Below are 24,970 nucleotides of genomic sequence, written 5' to 3'. Positions count from 1 at the left end.
TTTCTGGTGTGGTCATGTAGTTCAACTGCAAATAACAAAGAGAAGACAACAGAACTCTCCCAACAGATTCAGCGTGAGGGTTCTCTACTGTTAAGCAAATAAAATTTCCCCAGTTTCAATATACAATACCCACATGGGTCACATGAATGAGGGGGGATCAAAAAATTGCACAGTGAAGGGGTTAGTGCGAGCAAGTATGTGGAAAGAAAGCTATACACTCTAAGAAGCCGTGTTTACCACAATGACCGAGAAGGATTAATCGTAGTGGTCTAGTGCGCATATTCGGCGAATGTGGCGGCCTAGCGCTCAGTTTGAGTGAGAAAGGGTATCTTCTTAGGTATGTATGTGCATCGCGCAATGCAGCACGCTATTCGCGCCTTGCGTATTGCGCCAGCAAACGTACATCTGCTTTAGTGAAATCATATGTTGGGCTTCGTCATTCGCTGAATGTGCACACTTGGTCACTTCAGTCGTTAATCTGGAGCGCTGTGGTGGAACGTACTACAGAGACTTCTAAGTGTGTAGAAATAAGGATAAATGCCTTCAAAGGCATACGCCTTCCCACTCCACATCTGCGTTTCAGCAACGGTACGTTTCCTTAGTGCCTTGTAAGGAATTGATTGTAGGGTTTCATGCGTCGACGCAACGCAGGCGGTGAGGCGCGCCGTAGTGGAGGGCTCCGGATTAATTTTGACGACCTTAGAAGTCTTAGAAGTCAAGTACGCATTCACCGAGGCAGAGTACTTTTGCTTTCAATTTTTTTTGGTTTTTCTTGTGAGGGCAGAGGACAACGGTGGTTTCGTTAAGTTGTTTTATTCTTGGTGTGGTTCTTCCTTTTTGAGTCCATTGTGTAAGAACAGTGGTTTACACGCTCATATGTTCCTTTTAGGTCACTTTTGGTTTATTTGTTATTAAACGTATCGTTTTCATGTTTTTCTCTTGTAGTAACCTTACGAGGGCGCTGGATTATGTAGACACCTGGGATTTTGATGCTAAATTTTTCGCTTTTTTAATTTTTTTGTTACAGTCAACGCGCAACTGGAAGGCAGAGTTAGCAACTTCTACTAAAACTGCCCCATTTGGCTATCACTAGCCAAATTTGGCAACCTCTTAATTTCCAATTGTTTTACATTACATTTTTCTAATTTTGCTTTGTTATCGCACAGAATTCGTCCGAGCTATCATGCACCGAGATTTAAAAACAAACCAATGGCATTACCGGAAGAAAAGGTAGGGCATAATGTTTCCGGTACAGTCGTGATGTCGCCAGTATTTTTTGTTACGAATGATTGTTATAATTAATTTTATTGTAATTAATTATTTACTCGAGAAGTACCGTCCTAATAAGTAAAGCGTCAACGAGGCACTTGAAGGTACCCACGAGGGGCATCTATTTTAAGCGACGAACTATTGTGTGCTCATTTATTCTGACGGATAAAAAAATCCCCCGAAATATTAAAAATACCTCGTGACGGTACTCCGCTCACAGCATAAACGAGCGCCCTCGAATAAGCTGATTGAAAGCAACTGCTTTGCCTGTCACACCCGAAATTACAGGGAATTTACAGGGAAATTACAGGGAAATTACAGGGAAATTACAGAAATTACAGGGAAATTACAGGAGCAGCAACAGGAAGTTTCGCGGGGCGCGTGTGGCAGATTAGGCACAAACGGGGTCGCCATTTCCTTTTCTTTCTTTTCTTTATTCTATTCTGGTTAACTCAGAGGCAGCCTGTTCGAGGGCACTGCTTCACGATACGGGCGGAAGCGCCGTCGCGTGACATTTTTCATATTCCGCGAGGTTTTTTTGTCAGCCAAAATGAATAAGAAATTAGCCCATCGCTGAAAATACCGCAGTTAGATGCCCCTCGTGGGTAAGCGAACGAGCAGGGGTTTGTAACCAGAGCGGGCTGACAGATCCGCGGCCTTTACAGGCCCAATACGTTTGTAGTACCTCCCGTCGGAACGAAGCGGAAAAAAAAAACCCGGGCTCGCACGGCGCGAGCGAGCACGGGTTTGTAACCAGAGTGGGCTGACCGATCCGCGGACTTTACGGATGATGCGAGCTAATCAACAGAGGGCAGTCCTGGTCTGGCCACCATGGTAGCCCCGCGAAAAAATGGCGGGAGAATTTGCGGGTACGCCAGCCGAAATGCTACCATTACGGGTACCTCATTGACACTTTAATGATTAGGACAGCACTTCTCGAGTTAGGCAATTAACTACAAGTAATTGTTAATTTATTCTTATCATCCTCATTTAAGAAAAAAATACTTGCCGGTACTCCAATGTACTTGAAATATTATGCACTCGGTTTTCTTCGAGCAACGCCATCCCTCTTTTTGAAATCTTAGTGCATGATAGCTGCGACACCCTGTAGAGATTATAGCTTATAAACGGTAAAATGTGTCCATTTCTCACACATAAGGGGGGTAAGTAAGGCGTTGTTCGAATTTTTTATGTCACAACGCCGACACCATTTTTGCGCTCTTTAAGGACGTCGTGAAAATTAATATTATCACTCATAAGGTTATAGCCGGCTGGCAGTGTCGTAATGGAGTACTATCATATTAAACTCCGGGAATATATGTTTTAACCCCCTAATATTCCAACATTACTGTACTGCTGGAAAAGGTGTTAATCAACGCAGTTAATAAACGAAACCGAACGCCCCAAGTGTTGTAATTCACAGCGTAAGCCTTGTGTGCCCCACGAAGCGCCATTTACGTGGGCTGCTTAAAACTACCCAAGAATATGAAGGCCAAAGCCGTCACACCCGTAGCCACTTTGCCAGTCTCACCAAGATATCTCCTTTTGAAGGTTGTTCAGCTCGCTCGCCATCACCAGGAGCCCCCTCTTCGCGCCGGATCGTATTTCACGGGGGGCAGCGGCATACCCTTTTTCGGCGCTGATGTTTCCCTTACCCAGCGTGTACAAGCATCGCCCTTTCAGAGAACCCTCCTCCAATCCTCTTCCGGCCCCGCTCTTTCCCTTTCCTGGCATTGGATAGCGCCTCGTACTTTGATTATCCTGTGCAATTCTGAGTTCCTTGCAAGGATTTTTTTTGTGCTGCCCGCGTACTGCATGAAACGTATGTAACAAACGCTTTCGCCTTTAAAACCGCTCGTTGTGAGCACCGAATGAACCGAACTTCCACGTGCGCGTTTGGAACACGGCTTTCGAGGAAAGGGTTTCCAAGAGCAAACTTGAAACAAAAAAAAAAAAACACAGAACTAGCTCGAGCTGCTCGATTCCTTATAGCGCGTTGGCCGAGGCCATCTGCTTTCTTGGTGTTTGTCGGAGATGACGGAATTGATGACCCCGTGTCTTGGAGTGGACGGCACCCCCAGTTTGTGCGTCCGCTAAGCGCAGAAGAATGAGCAAGTACCCCTAAAGCATCAAAGCGAAAGAAGGGTACGGCGCTGGCGAAAGTCACTCCTGCCTCGTGCGAACACATAAGTGCTCCCATGAATTTTCGTTCCTGTAAGCAAAACAGGACAGAGAGGAGTATTTTTGTCTATCTTTTACGTTTTTGTTTTTTCAGCAGATCAGTCCTTGCGCCGCAATGACTGGGATCTCTCAGCACGGGCTCTATCTGCTGTCCATGGACAGCCTGTTGGAGATAAGCTCATGCGCTATCATAACATTCCTCATCATGGCGGCAAGTTCTGCAGTCCTGGTAGGATCTCTCATATGGGTGTCCAGGATCATTCAGTCGAAAACGGTGAAGCGGCTACAAGGGCTGCCATATATTCGGCAGCATTTCCCCTTCCAGCAGCAGTGGATCTTCATGAATGCTTGCGATCAACCCATGGCGCCAGTCGGATTCAGCACGAGTGAGTTGCGTCCTACCCCAGATGCTTGTAGGTCCTTTGGCGGAATTTTTACAATCACCGTAATACAGCGAGATAATTTCACACTGATTGTAACGAAATCTAAACCCAGAACTGTTTGCCGCAAATTCCCAACAAAAGTCACGACAGGTAAATGTTTCTATAAACCATAAAAATATCAGGTTCTACATTCCAAACCTATGTTCCCTCCCCCCTTCATAGACCATGTTAAGTACCACGAATAATTTAAGCAACCAGTGACAGTTTCAGCATGGTAACCTCTCTTTTAAATACCGATGTATTATATTTATCCGAGTAGAAACCACAATTGAGTCGAAACCTATTATTGCCCGTTGGCTACAAGCCTGCCTACATCGAATGTCTTGAAAGTCACCTTGTGGAGGTGGTCATCACGCGTTTTTCTCAGGACATCTTTATGACCCGATGTTAAGATGAAAGGCTATGATATCTTGTGCGTCCAATGCTGGTATCGTGGCGTCTTGTCCGAGGGTGTAAAAACCCGTTGGTTGACTCCATGTACAACAATATTCGGAGCATCCCAATTACTACGAAATATTACCTTGGTTTCAGCTTGCCGAAGCTTCTCGTAGGCCATTTCGTTCAGTAGATTTATATCGTAATTTTTCACATCCCTAGCTTTGGTCTGGAGTCACATTGAAACGGATTTGTTGGAATCGCATTTGTGGCTCCTGATAATTCATCACGTTACCCTGATAATTCCTCCGGTACATTATAAGCAAGGGGCTTAGGCACGGAAGCCAGCGGTGCGCCGTACAGAGGTCCAGTTTCTTGTGGTGCTAGCGTATAAGCTTAATCGCTTGCTATCATGAACGATTGGTGGCTTTACACGCAAAGATAAACCGCAAGGTATTGACGTCACCTCATTGTTAAGTTGCGCAAGGAAAACAAAATGGCGGGAAAAGTTTGCATTGTCCGGTACCGGTTAGCAGTCGCTATTTTAGAACAAAAGTTTCAGCGTAGAATTCAAACAGAAAGAAAAGGTTCGGAGTGATTGGAAAGCCTAAGTGCTGCTTTTCTGTTATAGTGGTGTTCGCTACTGTGAGTGGCTTCCATGCAGTCTTCCAAAGGTTTGGCAGATACGTTGTATATCTTGGCTTCAGACCCTTGGTGATCCTCTTCAAGGCAGAATATGTTGAAGTAAGTGTGCTTTTTTCGTGCTCTTTCCTGGCATATACCTGTTGAAGTGCACTCCGCGTCAGTTTGCTTTTTTACTTTCGGAAAGTTTTCAGTGCCTGTCCTCAGATTAAGAATTTTTTCCGTCTTCAGGAAGTCCTTTCAAGCAACAAGCTATTGACTAAAGGTGACGAGTACGAATTTCTTCATGGTTGGCTGGGAACTGGATTACTTACCAGGTAACACCACAGCGCGGCCAGTAATGCCCAAGTTAGAATTTTTAGATGCGACTGCATCTCATTCACTCGCCTTGTCCATGCAGCGTCGTCGGCGTTGTTGTCGTCCACCCCTCCCCATTCTCCTCGCCGCTCGAGCGGCGCTCTCCGCCGCTCACCCCCTCCCCTCTCCGATGCCCCTCTCTCGCGAGGGGCATTGGATTGGATTCAAATGGCCTGGCTTGGCTTGGCTTGGCTTGGCTTGGCTTGGCTTGGATTGGATTGGATTTGAATTGGATTAAAGTGGATTGTGTTGGATTGTGTTGCGTCAGAGCCGCGGCAGACACACTGGCACCGGCGCATGTGCAGTACTCTCTCTTCCGCGGTCTCCTCTCCTTCGGGCACGCTGCGCATATAACAGGTGTGCCGCTCTCCGGCGGCCTTACGGTCGACGGTTGCTCTCCGCTTGCGCTTGAACCCCCCTCAGCGTCGCATCACACCAGGGTTTCCGCGAGGGGAGGTGGGCGTAATTTTTTGCATGCTCAATGCTTATCAGCAAACAGTTGACTGCAAGTTCCCACAACAATAACGTAAAGTTCGTGGCCCTTATATGGTATCGCGAAAGTTTATCCCGAGGCCACCTAGCTTAAAAAAATACTGTGCAAGTGTTCATCATAAATCTTCCCGCGCAAACTCCACACCATGGCAGCTACCCTGGTAATCCTTGTGCCAGGCTGTGGGAAATGAAATATAGTTTTTACAAAATTGGTTTCATCGGTTAATGGGGGATTTCAAATTCTATGGGTAAGATCCAAGAACAATGACGGTAAACTGCGCCCCGTTACAGCTCCTCCCATATTCTACTCTGGTAAACGTAATGCCAGGGGATCGTTTATGAATTCTTGTTTTTACAATATTAGTATCATCCTCCATGCGGCATTTAAAATTATAAATGTAGGTGATAGCAGTAGGGCCGAAGCGCAGGAAGAGAATAATAGAGCTTTAGTGACATCAACAGCGGTGGCCTGATCCGGCACACAATTTCGCATCTTGTGTACCTGATTTAGCAGCATCTTTAATGTTTTGAACTTTTCATTCAGAAAAAAAGCAGCTGCAGGGTCTTCAATGCCCCGAGAAAAAACTACATGCTACAAACACAAAACCGCATTCTGAAATGGTATTCTGAAAAGTGACATTTGGCATAGAATTTTCCTTCCAAATTAAAAAGAATCTTTTTCGATTTCTCTTACGTGAACATGAAGCATTGTGAAGAGATCAGACATCAGCTCCTTGCGGCACTGCTGTATCTAGATTGTAGGCCTCCCTTTATCGTGCAGCCACAGCTAGAGCTCTTTCCCCTTAATTTATTCCACTCGTCCTCTAATTTTATCTGGTCGCCAACCAAATTAATCCAGCTCTCAGATGATTGTTCAAGTGTGTCTTGTAGAAAATTTGGCGCACCTTTCCGGACTTTGTTGCGCGGTGTGTGGTGAAAGCGTGGTGTTTCTTGACACATAATGTGCAAAGTATCTTATGCGCACAGCCTAATGGACATATACTAACACGCGCAGACCAGGAGAGCTGTCTTGTTTGCTGCGTTGATGCTGTGTGCTGGTCGTGTGGGAGATCGTCAGAAGTATCATCTGCTCACGTATTGTTTCGCCAGCGGAGTTGCAGCCAGAGTGACTCAGTATATACAGTTGCGAAACTCCGCTTTAGAATGCGGGTGGTGCTAGCCCCCCTACTCCGTGCAAGCTGAGGGGGAAAGTTGACGTGCGCGGCACCTAGGAGACAAAAATTGAGCTTCGCTAAACTATTATTATTCAAAAGTTTCCGTAAAATAAATATCGCTTTTTTAAATTAGAATACATTTTTCAGGTGAAATTTACTTGTGTTATTGCGGTTTTTTTATGACTTACGGCAGCAGCCGCAAGCCCTTGAGTACTACTTCAACTTTCTGCCGACAGACGATAGGTTAGTCAACTTGCGCAGTGCTTGCCCAGGCGCAGGGGGGCAACCAAAGACGGGCTTTTGATACATGGGGCGTATGGGGAGTTTCGCAACTGGTATATATCCAGTAACTCTGGTTCCAGCGTATTGTTACGCGAGCAGTCGATATTGTCGTATTGTCTGACGCGAGCAGACAATATTTTAATTTCGCAATAATACTTAACACGGCACAAAACATTCATTGATTGAAAATCAGAATGCAAAGGGCTGTTCTTAAAATCAAATGCAAAGTAATGCGTTTTTATCAAAGGAGCTTCTCAAGCCATTGTTAGGCGAGGAGCAGACAATATACTTGTGACATGAGTTATCGACGGTGCTCTGGCAGACGATCAGCTCCCAGCACGCAGCACCAGTGGATCACAAAACAGCGCTGTCTTGGTCTACGTGTGTTAATTAGTGTCTATTGAGCTTGGTGCATAATATATTTTGTGCCTAATGGATCAAGAAACACCACGTTTTCACCACACAACGCGCCGCAAAGTCCCCAAAGCTGCGCCTAAACTCGCACAGAACACTCCTGAACAACCTTGTAACAGCTGGATTGATTTGGTTGGCGACCGGATTAAATTGGTTGGCACTTGAGTTAAATTCACTGGCACCCGGAATAACTTACGTGGCACTTCGATTAAATTGGATGGCGCCTGGTGTAAATTGTATGATAATTGTATTAAATTGAGTGGGTAAACCTGTAGTAAGTTTCTCAGCTATATGGGCACCCTAAAAGACAGCGAGAAACTGTCCATTGCTTTTAACATGAACAAGTGATTGCTAGTGTTTTACATAACCTTTGCTGGTACCCTTTTTCCTTCGGTTTATTTTACGTCATTTCAACAGTGCAGGAGAAAAGTGGCGGTCTCGGCGACGTCTGTTCACGCCTGCGTTTCACTTTCGCATTTTGGACGACTTTATGGGCACCATCAATGCCCAGTCATTCATTCTTGCCGCAAAGCTGGGAGAGCTGTGTCTGGCAAAGCAGCCGTTCGACGTTCTTCCCGTAGTGACCATGTGTACGTTGGATACTATATGCGGTGAGTGATTAAAACCTAACGCTGTACATTGCAGCTCTCAATGCGAACGCGTGTCTTAGCGTCTGAAGATCGTGGGTTTCCACCCATGTTCTGCTTCCACTGCAGAGACAGTCATGGGAACCACCATCAATGCACAAAGCAACACAAGCAGCCCCTACGTGAAAGCAGTCGACAGGTATAACACACTTCGTATCAACGTTTGCACTCTGAAAGTTCGACTGCAACAAAATTATTTTGCGGTGACAAACTATGTAAAAGGACGCAAGTTAAAAAGGCGAAAATGTAAGGTTTAATATAACCATAAAAAGAATCCTAATCTCATGGGCTCTTGAATCTTTAACATTAACTGGCTACTCCTTCTTGATGAGCAATAAAAAATTGTCCCGGATAATTAACATGTAATAAAGCACCCGTCGTGTTTTCTAGAAAAGTCGAAGTCTGTGATCGCGCTCAAAGGCAAAGGCAGTACACGCGCCCAATTGTGACATACCCCTAAACCCAACTGCCACGAGACGTCAAACGCATGGGATGGTTTGATGTGTCGTTCTGTGCGGTTTATTTATCATATGCAAATACCGCAAAGTTGAGATTGGTCTTCTTACTTTCCACCAGTATTTAAAGAATCTGCCATTTCAAAGTACCTACAGGAGCCGGAGAAATCTAACACTTCCACTTTATTCAGTGCTGAAGAAGTTGCGGGACGAATGAGAGGTATCTAAAATGGCTGCTAAACTTAAAAAGTTTCTTTGCACATTTCCAGGTTGGGCGAGATCGTCTTGGAGAGAATGTTCAGGCCTCTTCTGCACGTGAATTTTATATTTCAGCTGTTGTCCGTCGGCAGAGAACACCGGAAGTGTCTGAAAACGCTGCATTCTTTCACACGAAAGGTGTGTATGCTACGCCTTGTTATGCTGGCATAAGCTAATAGCACCATGATTCAACTTTTGTCTGCTGAAACATGAAAACGCTTTCTTAAAGGGGCCCTAAAGGCTGAGTAACTTTTCTGTTTAAAGGGGTAGAAAATGGGTTCCGCAGCACAGTCAGTTTTTGTTCGACACCCAACGACGTCTTGTTTGCTGACGAATAATAATTTCAGCCGGGATTTCTCTGGGCAGTTTCCTTCCATTGTTTCGTGAAGTTTACGGCCACATCTCAAACTCGATCGTCGCCACATTTCCCAAAGCCTGTCTCTATTCGTTTTTGCTTTCGTAGTAACCAATAAGAACAGACGTATTCAATGCCATCTTGTTGTGACGGCGTACTGCAAAATCAGCCACCATGCCTCGCCTCGTGTAGGCGGCCTGCGTTGGAGTTTGGCGGACATGCAGCGCCCTCGCGTGCCTTTCCGGCATGCGTAGTATAAGGGCAGATACCCCGCATGCATTTCCATTGACTGGCGAACCGGCGGTGGAAGTTTTTTGAGTTTGACGGATTTTACCGAGATTTTTGAGTATCACAATTGTTGAAATATCACAATTGGCCTGACTGGTCGAAAAAGCCATAAAGTTTGGGATTTTTTTTAATTTTATCCAGTAAACAGCACAGCAAGCTCCCTCGCGCTGTTGACGTGCGGGTGAGTGGAGGAATACACATTCGCTTCTGGCTTTCAAACCTTTGGTGGTGGACAGTGCAAAAGAACTCAAAAAATACACAAGTAGCCTAAACAGTCTAAATCATGGCACTGCTGGCGCTGCTAGCCGGATTCACAAGGATTCCTGAATTATACCGTGGTTCTGTGCACTGATAAATATAGCCTGTTGCTTTACGCGCTTCATTTTTGTTGAGAACAGCGTCGTCTAAGGTACAATTCAGAGGCAGAGGAATGCGCATTGCCCCGTAAAAAAAGCCGAATGGGTTAACCCTATTCTTTCATCTTCGCTTCTCCTGCATCAGATTTTTAAGTGCGTCTGAACTGCTTTTCGCAGAGCCGCACTCATTAGTGTGTTAACCTGCCCCCTTTCTTATAGCATCATTGAAAGCTACACCGTCAAGTAAGCCGTTGGACACGCATTTTGAGAGAAATGTGTTCGCGAGGGGGAAACTTCATGAGGATTTGTATTGACAACTCGAACATGAGTCGTCAACCGAATTCTTTAGAGCGATTCATAGCAGCTGTAATTCACTAGCTGTATACACAGGGAATGCGTGACTCAAAGATTTAAAAATTGCACACTTCCTCTGGGCGCGCTGTACAGGGCAAATGATTAAAAATGCATCGAATGTTACGTGTCCTACGCCGTTGAAAATATAACCGAAATAACTGAGCACTAATTCAAGAATAGGAATTACCGGAAAGTACCGGCCGGCGGCGAAATGAACGGAGTGTATAATTTTCTATATTTTGTGCGTGTGTGTGTACGTACCAATCGATATAAATCTTCGGCAGCTAGTACCAAACCGGTCGTTCAAGGCCGATGTACGCATTTATACGGAGAACAACAAATTTCGAAATTTGGCCCTAAAAATATTAGTTGTTGTATTTGTTGCTGATGATATACTTTGCTTCTGGTGGAGCTAAGTCCGTCCTTTAACGAGCACAATCTCTTGGAGCGGTCTCTAGTGTTGCTCATTGTTGTACAAACAAATGCAGTAATCCCTCCTTATAACGAAATCGCTTTACTGAAAATTTCGCTTTATTCGAAATTTCTTCTGTCCCCAACCCAAACGCATGCATTTTAGGCCGCATTACTCGAACCGCACGGAGAGCTTGACCCACTTAGATCGAAGTGGCGAGCGGAGGCATCGCCGAGCGCCGGCTACCCAGCGGCGAGTCAGGTTGTCTACATAGCGTGTCGACGCAAGCAGGTGTTCAATGGCGATTTTCTGGAGCCGGTCAGGCTCGATTCGCGCCATTCGACTTTGGTAAACTGTCGAAATGCGTGGTAGGGTCATTGAATTTTGTTCCTACACATTGGTCATTGGTGCGGACACGACAGTGCGCGAATACGGGCACTCGAACCGTAGAATAAGCAGTGTCGTCGACAACGGGGCGCCGAAAAAGTTTTGTTGTGCAAATTTCATGGCTGCACACTTTGGAAAAAAATGCCCAGTGATCACGCAAAGCCCCTATTGCGAAACCGCTAAGTTTTCATGATTGCTCTGCGTACCTACAATGACCGGTTAATTAATTGTTTTTGACCTAAACAAAAACAACCTCACACTCGAGCCACAACATTTGCGGCGGTTTTCAGCGCGAAACTCTCGTAGCGTTCCGATAAGCTCGCACCCGCCCCTCCCTCCACCCCCCATAAAAGTGGCCACTGCCTTCCCCACCTCATTCGCTCTCCATTCTGCGAAGCGTTCCGACGCCAGTCACTGCTCTCGCTCGCCTTTGTGTCAACTCATCGCCGCCTTGCTGCCAGCGGAAGCACGGGGTGCTCGCGGCTGGGAAGAACTTGAAACAGCCGAGGCTCAATGCCTTCTTTGCACGTGAATAAAGTTTTATTTTACTAAATACATTGTATTTTGTTTCCTCGCAGTGGCGGCGCAATTAAGTCTCAACTACTTCAGCTTTTCTCGAGAGGGCGCTTATATCAAAATGCCGCTTATTACTAAATTTTTTGCCGTCCCGCTGACTTCGTTATAACGAGGGATTACTGTATCTGCCCAAGGCCTACTCCCGCCAGAACTTGCACAGGTAATTCAGAAATGCCATTCTGCTATAATTATGCCACCTTGAGGTGAACGAGCCCAGAAATGAGCACGTAAACCTGTGCAATGCGCGAGGCACGGATCAATTTTACAAGCACTGAAAACGACAAGCTTCTTACAAAATGGAAAATGGACGCATAGGTATTTAGCGCCAGCAGATTAAAACAGGCGCTGATTTTGAAAATGCGAGTTGGCCTGATTCATGTGAACAGACGTGAAGTGATTTATAAGGGCTGAATATAAGAAGTTAAAGCAATGCAGGGACGCAAAACCGGCACTGACTTGACATAGCCTGTCACGTAGTCGCGATTCGCTCTGTGCCAGTTCTATTTCATCCCCACTTGCATATAGCCATCGCTCGCCGCTGCATACCACTGATCCGCATACAAAGCAAACCGAGGTTACTTTCACATCTCGCTGTCCTGTTAAATTGCTTTTAACGATCGAAAACGAGCGAAATCACAGGGTGCGCAGTAGGGGTGGCCAGCGCATGCAGTGTCCTTCGATCGGCGCTGCACGAAGCCCTCAACACACGAATTGTGCATTAATAGCTCAGTGCACTCGATTTTGTTTCTAGTGACAGACGGTAATTGAAAGCTCCATGTCATTAAGCTTATTAGATTAACGGAAAAGCGGTCGGCCCGAACTGTACTTCTATCATATGGCGATCGGTGCACTTGCGAATGGGAGAGCTCCGTTCGTTACCTGCGGTTTCCTCCACGCTGGAAACAAATTTGCACGCCAAATAATGTTTATGTTCTGCCAAAGTGAGTACCCAATAATATAGTTTGTCATGGCGGTACAACACGCGACGGCCTGTACTACCCAAGGCCTCCTTCCCTGTGACGCCGCCTGGGCAGCGCATGAGGCCTATTGGCGGGGAATGGGGATGTCGGCAAAGATTTCACACAAATGACCAGGATGCGGCGCCACCTGGGAGCAGTTGTTCAAAACAGGTTTTCAGTTTATCAAAAATTTCACAGCGGTCTCGCTAGTGGTCGATCGCAGCAATAATATCTGCTTTTGCAGCTGGCGGTTTCGTGTAGACATGTTCTAGTGGTCAGTAGGGGCGGTACGCTCTCCCGTTCACCCGCATGGATGCATCTTTTTACTGCACCTGCTGGCATCGCCAAACGCTTAAATGACATCGAAACATGAACGCACCCTACTGCCTGCGCGGTGGCATCATATTTTATTCCGTGCTTGCTGTGGTTTGTGTATTTTTAGAAGCGCGTGGCCATCACGGGTCCCGGTGTACGTTTATTTTGTCTTTGCAGGTCCTTTCAGCATCAGTGTTTGTATAAAAAGGAATGCTTCAGTAAACTCCAGAAATCCAGTTTAACAATTCATTCGCCGTTTGTGTTGTCACAAAGTGTAGTGGGAAAAGGGGATGAGGCGTCGACACCTGTTGTTACGTTTTCGGTATTTTCTCAGTTACTAAGCAACTGCTGCTGCTGCTGCTGCGAGTGGTATATTTTTATTTAGAACACTATAATCTACTGATATAAGTAGAGTTGGTTCTACATTTAGGTGTTCCTTTAAGTTCCTAAAAACGCAAATGATCACTGTGAAAGATTCTAGAAAAAAAATTGTTCCAGAGCGCATTTCAAAACGTCAGCTACTGAAGAAGCAAGCGAACGAAGTGTTGTCGCTCGCTTCCATATAACCAAAATACAATAACTCTTTAGATACCGATGCATTTCTGCGTACAAATAAATACTACATGTAAATTTTCGCTTTGATAGTAGTCTGTGAATCTAGGGCATTCTTTGATTTGACCTAACTGGTAATTCTGAACGATAACCCGTTATGGCACCCTACCCAAACACGTACGATCACCTTTGTTACATAATATTTATGGTTAGATCATGTGATTCTGAAGTTTCGCAAGCAAAGTAAAGATTCGAATGCATTGCAATGAATACATGACCTACATAATAATCTAGAAAATTTTAAATGCAGCAGGTTGGACTCTGGTTTGGGTAGAAAAGTGGCCGCAAGATTTCTTTGGTTATCAAGGTAGACGCGCGAATTATAGGCCAAATGACGTTGACACGTCGATCGATGACTTGAGGAGCGATAGTGTTTGCTTCGAAACACCTGACGGCGCTGGAGACCGAGAATAATGAGCCCTTATAGGACGTACATGTAAAACTAAAAAAATGGCTGGTGTCTGATTTCGCCATGCCAAGTTGTATGCAAAATTATTCCCGGTAGGTTGCTGGCATATGTAAAAGTGAAGCAGTCGGCTGCGGTTAGCTTGGGAAGTTGGAGGAAGGTGTGCGTCCCAAACACGCAGTGTATGAATGAACGAGAGAGAGAGGAAGAGAGGGCAGCTTCTTATAGGACCGGCAAGGTCAGCCAGACTAGTCGAATGGCTTGCTATGGCACAAGTGTTTCAAAGTGACATGGAGTTCAGTTACACAAGCACAATATCTACAAATAGAAACGCGAAGTGCACATACACAGACGAAGAAATCAGGTGACAAAGAATTTGAGGTGTTCTGTCATGTTCACTCGTCACGGTCCCCGCGGAAACGAACAAGGAACGCCTATCTACGAGGGGCACTATATATCACAACACGGCGCCATGCCTTATGGACATCGCCAAATCCCCAATCTCCCGAGCGCGAGCGTACCTCACTTCAGAGAACTAAAATGTGGTGCACCACATAATGAACGCGTGAACGGCGTCCCCCGTCCCTTCATTTTTTCTAGGACTATCGATTGTATAACTGGTAGTTACGAGGAGGGCTTTCAGAACCCATTGTGTCATACTTGGTGCCTTGACAGAAATTCGCTTCACTGTGGTTCTTCACACCCAACACAGGTCATCGCCGAGCGCAAGGCATCGCTGCGCAAGGAAATTGACAGCGGCCTGGTCACACTCGAAGATGACGCGGCGTCCAATAATGGAGGGCGCAAGACACCCCGTCCCTTCATGGACCTCCTACTCCTAGAGCACTTGAAGGGAAACATAACTGAAGATGGCATACGTGAAGAGGTCGACACCTTCATGTTCGGGGTATGTTGCTAACAACACAGCAGACTGAATAGTCGCGAAGCAATCGTGGCAGTTTTATAGAGCGGTGCCCTTTTTTGTAACACTGATGCGACGGTTATTTTATTCTATACATATGTGAATGCCTAATTTCACGAATGTGTGATTGTGAATGCTCTACATTGAATCCTGAATAAGTTACATGGAAATAGTACAGTAGAGTGTAGATTCTGGGATACCAATAAATATGCACAGTTGTGATTTACTTTTGAAGAAAAATACCGACATTTTCAGGGCAGATGCGCGTGACCAACGCCCCCTGTATAAAGATGCATATCGTGTCTGCCGAAAATGGTGAAGTAGCGACTTATCTGCTGCTGTGTCCTGGCCTTTTCCGCGCTTTGGCGTCTATGTGTGCTCCCGTCTTGGGCAGTGTCCCTTTTGTCAGTGTCGCTTTGCTCAAGCTATACGGAACAATGTACTGTCTTTGACCAGCCTTTGTAAGCTGGCGCTCTTTCCGCGTTTATGATCTCTGGGTGTCTACCTGTCAAGCTTCGTGTTAAGATCGAGTGGTGACGTAAGGTCAATCCCCTGCTTCCGCGCTCCACACCAAGGATGAGAGCGACCTAGACGTCCTAACTATTCCCATTGGAAAGCGGCTACCGCGGCAGGTATTAGTATGCAGGGTGCGTAGTCTTGACAACATTTTATCATCTTATTGCAATGACTTTTTCGCACAGCATAGAGGGAGGCCCCCGAGGGTCGGCACGAATTAACTCTATACGAGCGTTTTTCTAATAATTCATATGTGAAAGACCGCAAATGCACCGGAGATATCAGGCGAGCCGAAGTGAAAAATATGGGGATAATAATTGACGTTAGATAGACGCGAGATTTTTCATGAAGGGGCCATGAAGACAAAAATGCAAGTTTGGTTCATTCGAAAGATTGCCTCGTTATAATCATAATGACACCAATTTTAACACATACTTCGCAATAATAAGCTATATGATTAGGATAAAAGAGAACGGCCTTGCCACACACTAGCTCATTTACCCCACTAAAACCTGTGACGAATTATGGGCAGCTGTGCGATTGGCTGAGGCCGGCAAATCAACCGCATGTTATGCAGGGCTTATCAGCTTGCAGAACGAGCTTTTTGAGCTTACTTTTAGTGCACATCGTTTTTAAACAGTAACAAAGTTTGGGTAAGCAATTGAAGTTACGAACGAGCACGTTAACATAGAAGCAGCAGTGTGTGCTTCTTATAGCCGCACAGCAGTCCGGCGCTGTGAGGTTGGCTCAGAGGGAACTGGCCAATTGGCATAACCGACATTGTCTCACGTGACCCTGTTTGTCGAACGTACCCAATGATTCACAAAATGATTTATAGCCACCGTAAAGAAAATAAACCAGGTGCCACTCCGATCGAAATAAAGCGGGTGCGGACAGCAGCCCGAGCGGTGTTGTGGCGCCATCTAGAGGACGGACGGTTAAAGGAGCAACAAAAAGACGTTTCGTACCTTGGTACAGCCCTAGCAATCATACTTAATATGCGTTTCAAATACTTGTTCGGCATAAGTCATCTCTGACTTCACAAAACACACAATGTAATCAGATAATAGAAATTTTGGCCTATCTTGTGTAATTTCTCAATGCATAAAGCATCGTTTCCGGCCGGACAAGTGCTAGGGGCACTATAAAACACCTAACAATGTGAATAAAACGATCTTGTAGTTTTTGTACGCGGCTTCTTTAATCCGCGGTGTTATAATAAAAGTTTCACAGGTGTCTCAGGTTCAGCTTCGGGCGTACTAAATAAACACAACTCTTCACGCGCAGTCTAGGCTAACATTATACTGCGAAAAACAAAAAAAGGCGAACCAGTGTACTTGGAGGCTTCAATAGACCTGCTTTTCGTAATGCACTATCCGCTTAAAACGCTTGTTAGTGTCCTTGCGACTTTTGCCATTTCTCTGCATTAGAGATCCATTGTTGGAGATAACGCTATTGTGAACTAAGGATAATGTGATGCTGGGTTTTCAAGAACCCTTGTTTCTATGTAGATATAGGTGTTGAAACATTCGTTGGTACTAAAAAAGTGCATGTTTTCTCGGTCTGACGGCTTTCGAAAGAGCGATTAAAAAAAAACGCAAGGTGCCCAGAAGCTGACACTTTTTTTTTTTCGCGAGAACGCGCAGGTATTCTGGAACGCCTTTTGAAATAAACCGTTAGAATCGCGCAAATATCGTAGATGCAGTTTGGCGAGACAGGGAAACATGGAAAGGGATGGCAGAAGACGTCCTAAAAATGTGTCCTCAAGTGCATCAAGGCGTAATGAAGACAATTTGACGTCGAATTACCAGTTACCAGCAGCCCCTTTCTTGCTAGTCGTCTGTGGGCTCGCTTCTCGACTGGTCAGTGCACACTCAAAATCTAATGTTGCTCACCCTCGGCTGCATCCAACGTGAAGGAATGTTTCCTATACATTTAACGTTTGTTGCTGGGGTTTCGTTGTCAACAAGTTTCATGTCTCATCAACGTAAGAATATTGCGCTCACTTCATCTGGAATCTGGTGTTGATGACCCCTTCCTTTTTATATCATCCCTAACATGAACTGTCAAACTGGCACGTAGCAACCCACGTACATTTTATTTTTCAAGGGTCACGACACTACTGGCGTTGGGATCAGCTGGGCGCTCTTCCTCATCGGCCACCACCCCGAAAAGCAGCAGCTCATCCACGATGAGCTGGACTTTATCTTCGGCGACGACAAGGATCGCTATGTAAACCCCGAAGACCTGAAGCAGATGAAATACCTGGAGTGCGCACTCAAGGTAAATTAAGTGGTCTGGCCTTCATACGAGTTCTTTTAATACCGGCCCATACAATTCTAATAGGCATTTTCTGCTAAATTTATGACACTGATTTATTGTAGTGCGCTGATCGCAAAATATTAGTTGGCCCACCACTATTCTCTTTGGTGAAAGGAGTGCTCTGCGCAAAAAAACGTTAAACGTATTCTATGCCTAAATTTGTGTGAGTGCGGGGACATTTACTTACGGTTCATTAGGCTTTAAAAGCGGTAAAATTCATGCACCCCTCCATCTAGCGACGACGATTGTTGAACGCGAAGCTCTCTCGTGACGGTTTCTTTGGTTGTCGTCTTAGTTTAGACTGGGTTTGAAGGCTGTCGTAATGGAGCGATGGTATAGGCGCCGGCTTAATAATACGAGGGTCCCGTATTTGATTCCGGCCACGGGAAGTGTTTTTTTCTTCATGACAAGCGTGCAAAAATGGCGGCAATTACCTGGTGTGCACATCACGACCTTGCCACGTTTCACAGGTTCCGTGGAAATCTATGTGCTGCACGGGTCAAAACTATATACGTAGACTTTCAGTAAAAAAACATTGATAGGTACGCAGACAAAAACGTTTATTCAGGCGGAAATACCGTCGTGATATAAAATGTGAAAGCCTATCTCGTTGAGAAGGCCACGCCTCCGATAATCAAGTGAGTGCTGGATCCGACTGCGCTACTCCTGCACGTCTTATCTCGTCGGCGCAAATTCGCGCTTCTCAAGCATTAAACGATAAAATATAACATATCTATACCATTATCACACCCCGATTCTCTTTCGGCAGTTCCAATAACGAAAGAGTTTACCGTGAACGTTGATGGGGCTTGCATGTTCAAGTGTCGGCTGCTAGCCGTAAACTTGAGCTGATATATTCAAATTTTTTGATGAGGTTTAACGCGCACGCTACAAAGGCGATGGGGCGCGCCGTAGTGGAGTTTAACGTAGTTTAACGTGCACAGAAATCTCAAACACACGCGAATTTTCGCTTTTCGCCTTCATCAGAAGAGCGGCCAACACGGCCGAGACTCGAACCCCATCCTTAACTCACTCCTTCCTCTCACATGTGAATCAATGTTACCTGGGCGGCTGGCACGGACATCTATATTAACGTTCAGAAATGTGTTTCTTTGCCAGCCTCTGATGCCGTCCGGATTTGCAGAACACGCAGCAACTGTTTTTTATATCTTTTATCCGCAATATCTGATAGCTTGGTACTGATCTTCATAAACCATAGTGCGAATTACATTACATGTCCTCAGAGGTATACGGGTATAAGTACCTGATTGCTCATGTTTTGCCCGCTCAAAAAACATGGAGAATTCATGGAGAATTCACCGAGTCGAAATAGCGCCCATCATGTAGTGAACGCGAAACAATTAGTGTGCGAAACCGCACGTACCCTGTTATAGTCATTCTAAATATCTTTTAACCTTTTTCTTTTTTTTTACGAACACTGTTTACTCACTCATATTTCATCAAAGCCGTACTCCATTGTCTTTTTTATTCATTGAACAATTATGGTGTTCTTTTTTTGATAGCGCGGCATCTGTTGGAACGGGTAGCGCCTTCAGCCCTAACCATTTTTGTTTGGGCTTTTATTTCGCTTTTTGACGCTTTTGATAACAGGTTTTCTGCGGTCTTAAAAAAGAATTCAGTGTTTCCTTTAGTTACAAATGGGTGGTATTTGTTAGATCATTACGTATTGCATCCAATATGCCAAAGGCTTTCTCTGCGCTGAACAGTGTTCACATGTATAAGCCGTGCCAGTGTTTTAGGTGCTTTAGTAGTTTCGCACAGTCTTCTTCTTGTTGTTCAATCATTCTTCCACTCTGTTTATTCTCTTCAGCTGCCGGTAATGTTGCGTGCCATCTGTCGGGCATGCCTTTTTGTGACATGAGAAGTTATTAGTGGATTCTTATGAAAATGATTGTGAAGTTTTCTGTCATCAAGATTAGTTCTACTTGGTAATTCAAAAATGTCTACTTAAATTCTTTTGTCTGGATTCAGGAGAGTCAGCGTGTGTACCCTTCAGTACCTTTCATCTCTAGGACGTGCACGGAGCCAGTTACCATAGGTAAGCTCAGTTTAAGATTTGTTTAGCTTTACCTGTGTGTTGTGACAAAATGCGCAGTACCTCCAGAAGATAATAACACCACCATTTGTTCGACCGTTCAATGGCCCAACGTGTGTTTTGATAAGCTTCTTTCCTTTTTTGTGTTTTGGCTCTATACACTTTAGGGTAAAGCGCAGTAGCGGGATATCTTTTTTCAGGTGAATGGAAGGGGAAGAAACCGGTTACGAAGAAGCCCTCTAACAGCTTCAGTGAGGTCGGACTGCAAGTGCGGGGTAAACTTAAAAAAAAAAATCCCCCCCCCTCCCCGAAGGGGATCGTGCGGAAATGCGAATGCATTGGGTGCACCTAATTCTTCTTTGCGGTATCGTTGCCGCGAGGGATTCGACTTCACCGACTTCCATCGCTATCAAGGCGCCAGTCGGCAAGCAGTCACGGAGAGAGGCGCGCGCTCCCTGCATTTATATGCGCAGCGAGCGGAGAGGGGTACGCGGAGAGGAGAGAGAGACCCGCGCCAGCCCGCGCGCGAGCTCTCTTTCCGCCCCGAGCTCCGCGATGCGAGCGCCCTCACACGCCGAGCGCGCTCCTCCTCTCCACTCACTCTCCGCTACTCCGCCCGAGCTCCGCGATGCGAGCGCCCTCACACGCCGAGCGCGCTCCTCCTCTCCCCTTGCCCTCCGCTACTCCGCACCTGCTCCGGTTGCTAGGCGCACGCCACAGCTGTTGCTAGGCGCACGCCGCTCAAGGACGCAAGACAACCCGCGGCTAAGAAATGCATTCGCATTTAAAAGAACAATCCTGCTTTTATCTTGCATGCGGAAAGAAAAAGGAGATAAAAGTGAAGGTCACAAATTGCCATGCAGATGAGGGGAGTTTGGAATGCGGAAACGGAAAAACGTTTTGGTTGTGCGCTCGCCTTTTGGAAAATGTTGCTCAGTCCTTTATAAGCCTAGTGGCTAACAGCTTAAAACGCGTACAGGGCATAACATTGCAGTTTTCTTTCCATGTAATAGTCTTAAAATATCGTTATGGGCGTTGAAAAAAACAGCTTCAAGTTTTTGGGCGTACAAACATCGACCCATAGAAAAGATACTCAGAAGCCTTCTATCCGGTTGTCACGCGTGAAAGGCAACTTCCAATAAAATCAGCGAACATCCAAACAAAAAATTAAAAGGAAAATCATGCATGGATAACTAAAAAAGTTCGAGCTCTGGTTTCTCCTAATCTTGAAGCACTGTATGTGTTTGCAGAGAATTTATTATGCAAGTGAGAAGTAAGGGGAACACTTGTGTTTGGACGACGTAGTTCCTACTAATTTCTGCTTTGGTCTATGTTTTTTTACCCCAAGGTGGAGTTGAACTCCCCGAAAATTCGGTAATTCAAATTGCAACGTACTTCCTACATCGTGACCCAAAGGTATTTCCGAAGCCTGAAGAATTCATTCCGGAACGATTCCTGCCAGAGAATGCAAAGGGACGACACCCGTACGCGTACGTGCCCTTCTCAGCGGGACCTCGAAACTGCATTGGTGAGTTCCATTTCTGTTTTTATGTGAAAGCATTACAGAGCTGATTGAGCAGCAAAACCGCGTAGCAAAACCGCATTGCAGTTGCGGTAAATTTTTAATGTGCTCTGTGCATCCAACAATTCATTGATCTCTGCTTCAACAACCGGTTTTAATGTGAGACATTTTGGCATCAGGCCTAAAATATTCATGCAAAAGACTTCACATGGTAAGGTAAATTCACGTTGCACGCAGTGACGGGCCACCGTGTACTGATGAGCACAAGTGTAAAAATCCGTATCTTACATGAGCGTGCGAATACAGGCTTTCCACCTGAACACGGGAATGCAGCCTTAAGTATAATTAGAGTGATTCTGGTTCAATGCAACAAAGACTGCTTTATGCGATTTAAACTCTTCTCAAGTTGACTGAGAAAGTAGGGTCACCCAACTATTAAACCCTATGCATGAAACTAAGTAATTAGGTCACAAAGTCAGAAATCCTGAGAAACTGTTCCATATTTACATTGTTCTATCAACGTGATATCTCCACATACTAGAGGAAAGAAACAGCGTCGGCTAGATAAAGAAATCCCAATGGCTAAAGGTCGCCCTTGCCAGCTGGCGCTGTAGGAAGCCTCGTTTGACTCATTGGGAGTCTTGCGGGCGACGACGCCGAGAGATGTACATTAGTTTCTTGCCAGAACTCCCATAATGTTGACGCTTAAAATAGTTTTGTGCACCTTCTTTTTCTCAAAACTTTCTTGTGTTTTAAGTAGCCCCATGTTGTTGACAAAAGTGTCGTTCTAAGCAAGAAAACATTTAGGATATGGCAGTATTTTGGAGGATATTCTCCATCCCAATCAGTGTTTTTGTCTGTGAATAAAACAAAACAGTGATACTCCCAATGACCATTTGGCAGGCTTCTCTGTTATAGCAGTCTTTTACTTCACAACATTCAATAAAATAAGATGTTTTGACTCAATTTACTCCCAAAAGAAAAACAGCATATCGAGGTTGTTAGGTATTGGAAGCAACATTGTAGTCGCTTTCTGGATTCCTTTCATCGCAACTGCGGTTTCCATAAATGGATGACATGTAGATATTTTGGAAGTGTCCACTATCTCACTTTTTAACAAACAAAAATGTATTTGGAATTTATAACTGAGCAGGTTTGCCATTTTGTGGCAAAGATCACTGAGCATTTGAAAGAAAACTATCGGCCTGCATATTCTACCGGCGATTAACTCTAGCTTTTCCGCCAACTTTTGTTTGTGTAGTTGGCACATGGATGACATCAAAACGCTCCCTATGAAACGGCCCTGTTCTTTCCTTCATTGCAAGTCATTAAAACTGGCATAAGACCCGATATCCGCTCCAAATTCCTAACAAATTCTCTGTGTTCCTGTATAACTTGCTCCACTATCAGGCGACAGTTATTGGGGTTGCTAAACTACGTATGTTAATTACTGGTATTGCAACTGAACTCCATGCCTCCCTGTAATATAATATCGGAGTTTTCTTCGCTTTGTCTCAGGCACACCGGTTTTATTTCATACCGATGACAGGCATATAATTTTTGCCTTCTGTATTGTGCTTTTCCCCTTGTCGCTCCACAGGCCAGAAATACGCACTAGCGGAGGAGAAGATAGTGATTGCCAACATACTGCGCCGCTTCAAGATCAAGTCTCTGAACCAGCGCGACCAAGTGGCGCTGGCGGCCGAGATTGTGCTGAAACCACGAAGTGACCTAAGGATCGAGTTCACGCCCCGATGATAACCTGTACAGAACTATTACACTGTTTCAGGGTGTTTCGAGGACTGCTTCGCCGGCATTTTTGGTGTAATACAATGGTAAGCTCTGTTGAACATGAACTAGTTAGGGTAAATGCCACGTTATGATTGGGGTGTACTTTACATAAAAAACCCATAAGTTGGCTACACAAAACTTTATTTTTATGCTGCTCGTTATTTCTTGCCCACTTTGTTAATGTTCTTCAGCAGAACTCAAATACTCAGAATACTAAACATCGCTTTTGCAATCTTGTACCTGAGAGACGGCCAAAATAAATAAAGCACACGAGTGTTACTGAATACACTAGGAATTTTTTGTTGCTTATTCCGCTTTTCAGAAAGCCCTGTCCTTAAACTCTCCCTGAACTGTAAACATTTTATTTTCAGTATTGTAAACCAGACAAAATTTCCAAATATTTATAGTTATGTAACAACTCCTTGAAATCTCGTTAACAAGGGCAAAATCTTCATTTCACGGCAATCAGGACACCTATCCTCCAAACGTGGATTTCCGCGGTCAAACAACAGTGTATTGCACCACGAAGTTTTGGAAGAGGTTACCATTCACAACTGGTTACCCCCCGCAAATATTAAATAGGCTACATGTACTGGCGGCGTGCCTGTAAACTTGGTTCTCTGAAACCAGCTAGTCAAACCATTCACTCTGAGCAATACATAACGAAATAATTGTTACAGTGCCCCAAAGCTAACAGAAATAAATTCGAATGTTGTCGTCAGGGGGTACCCCTAAGAAGCCTCAATCTTACAAGTTTCGACGAATTTATTTGTCGTGGCCCAAAGCAAAAAACACTGCTTGTTATAAATGACATATATGTATTACTAATCTGGCACTGACGCTCTAGGGCGAGTGACCGACTGAGGAACTGCGTTATTTACGCACTGCTGGCATGGGTGTGGTGCATGGGTTTCCCGTTACCTTCAGCTAGGGAAAAATACAACACCCACATTCGCACTCCAGGGCACGTTCAGGATAATTTACTGTGTCGAATTATTTCGCAGAAATACCTTACTTTCAACACAGTTAATAGGTCTTCCTTTGTCTATCTGCCTTCTAAGAGCCCAACAGACAAAAGGTGGTGGTCCAGGCTGTGTTCTGTAGCCAGCTGTAAAGAAGCTATAGGGCAAGCGTACTGTGTTATTTCACTGGCAGTGCCCACTTGCTGTGTTCCAGTTGTCTAAGTTGCTCGATTCTGCTGACAAATACGGCCAGAGTTTCAGGGAACGGCTAGAATCCAGGTATGTACATTCTGCCTACGGTCGTTGCTATCGCTCTGTTTCCAGCACAGTGCGACGCTGTTTCCGACGTATAGTTTGTACACGAAAGATAAAGCTTTTCAAGCTGAACTGGCTGTGAAGTACGGGTGTGCTAGTCTTTGTTCCATCATGTGTGGTGACTTGGAAGGAAAATCTTTATGACGAAGCAAAAATTGTACTTGAACGTAATAAAGTAATGTTTCTCGATCTCTGGGTGCCCGTATTCATGTTAGAAGTCAAGTAAAAAACGATTTGTACAAGGCTTCTGGACTCGTCTAAGAAACCGAGACAGGTTATAAATGGAATACGCCCTTCACAATACGGCGTGCGCCTAAAAGCCGAGTTTCAACGAATTCACACGTAATCCACAAACTTTTGTGTTAAAAACTTAAACTGAGCCGGGAAGTGCAGGGTGGATCTTGGAAGATTATAACAATAAAGTTGTTCTCTGTCTCTCTCTTGAAAGATTATGCTTTCTATTTGCTGTCGCCCCTGGGGTGGGCCTTCTATGGGAAGCACATATTCCGGGCTGAGGGGTTAGCTCTTTTTTCTTGCTGATGTTTATCTTCTAC

The 24,970-nt window shown here is 45.0% G+C and overlaps 1 protein-coding gene across 2 annotated transcripts in view; it reads left to right on the top strand.

Annotated features, from left to right (window-relative positions):
• Positions 1-24,605, top strand: part of LOC144153969 (cytochrome P450 4c3-like) — a 28,367-nt gene extending 3,762 nt beyond the window's left edge. Inside the window, exons 2-12 of one of the 2 annotated variants that reach the window (XM_077685770.1) lie at positions 3,545-3,836; positions 4,900-5,012; positions 5,142-5,227; positions 8,048-8,241; positions 8,347-8,416; positions 9,002-9,128; positions 14,723-14,917; positions 17,558-17,731; positions 19,763-19,829; positions 21,175-21,354; positions 22,949-24,605. In XM_077685770.1, coding sequence (XP_077541896.1) covers positions 3,566-3,836; positions 4,900-5,012; positions 5,142-5,227; positions 8,048-8,241; positions 8,347-8,416; positions 9,002-9,128; positions 14,723-14,917; positions 17,558-17,731; positions 19,763-19,829; positions 21,175-21,354; positions 22,949-23,106 — 1,635 coding nt within the window. In that variant the 5' untranslated portion in view covers positions 3,545-3,565 and the 3' untranslated portion in view covers positions 23,107-24,605. The remainder of the gene's footprint in view (positions 1-3,544; positions 3,837-4,899; positions 5,013-5,141; positions 5,228-8,047; positions 8,242-8,346; positions 8,417-9,001; positions 9,129-14,722; positions 14,918-17,557; positions 17,732-19,762; positions 19,830-21,174; positions 21,355-22,948) is intronic. The other variant, XM_077685771.1, reaches the window with a different exon arrangement.
• Positions 24,606-24,970: the final 365 nt, after the last annotated feature.

The sequence above is a fragment of the Haemaphysalis longicornis genome, unplaced genomic scaffold, assembly GCF_048455015.1.
Source record: "Haemaphysalis longicornis isolate Haplotype H1 unplaced genomic scaffold, Haemaphysalis longicornis Haplotype H1 scaffold_9, whole genome shotgun sequence".
In the NCBI taxonomy this organism is placed as follows: Eukaryota; Metazoa; Arthropoda; class Arachnida; order Ixodida; family Ixodidae; genus Haemaphysalis; species Haemaphysalis longicornis.
The sequence above is the reverse complement of the archived record's forward strand: the minus strand, read 5'-3'. Positions and strand labels throughout refer to the sequence as shown.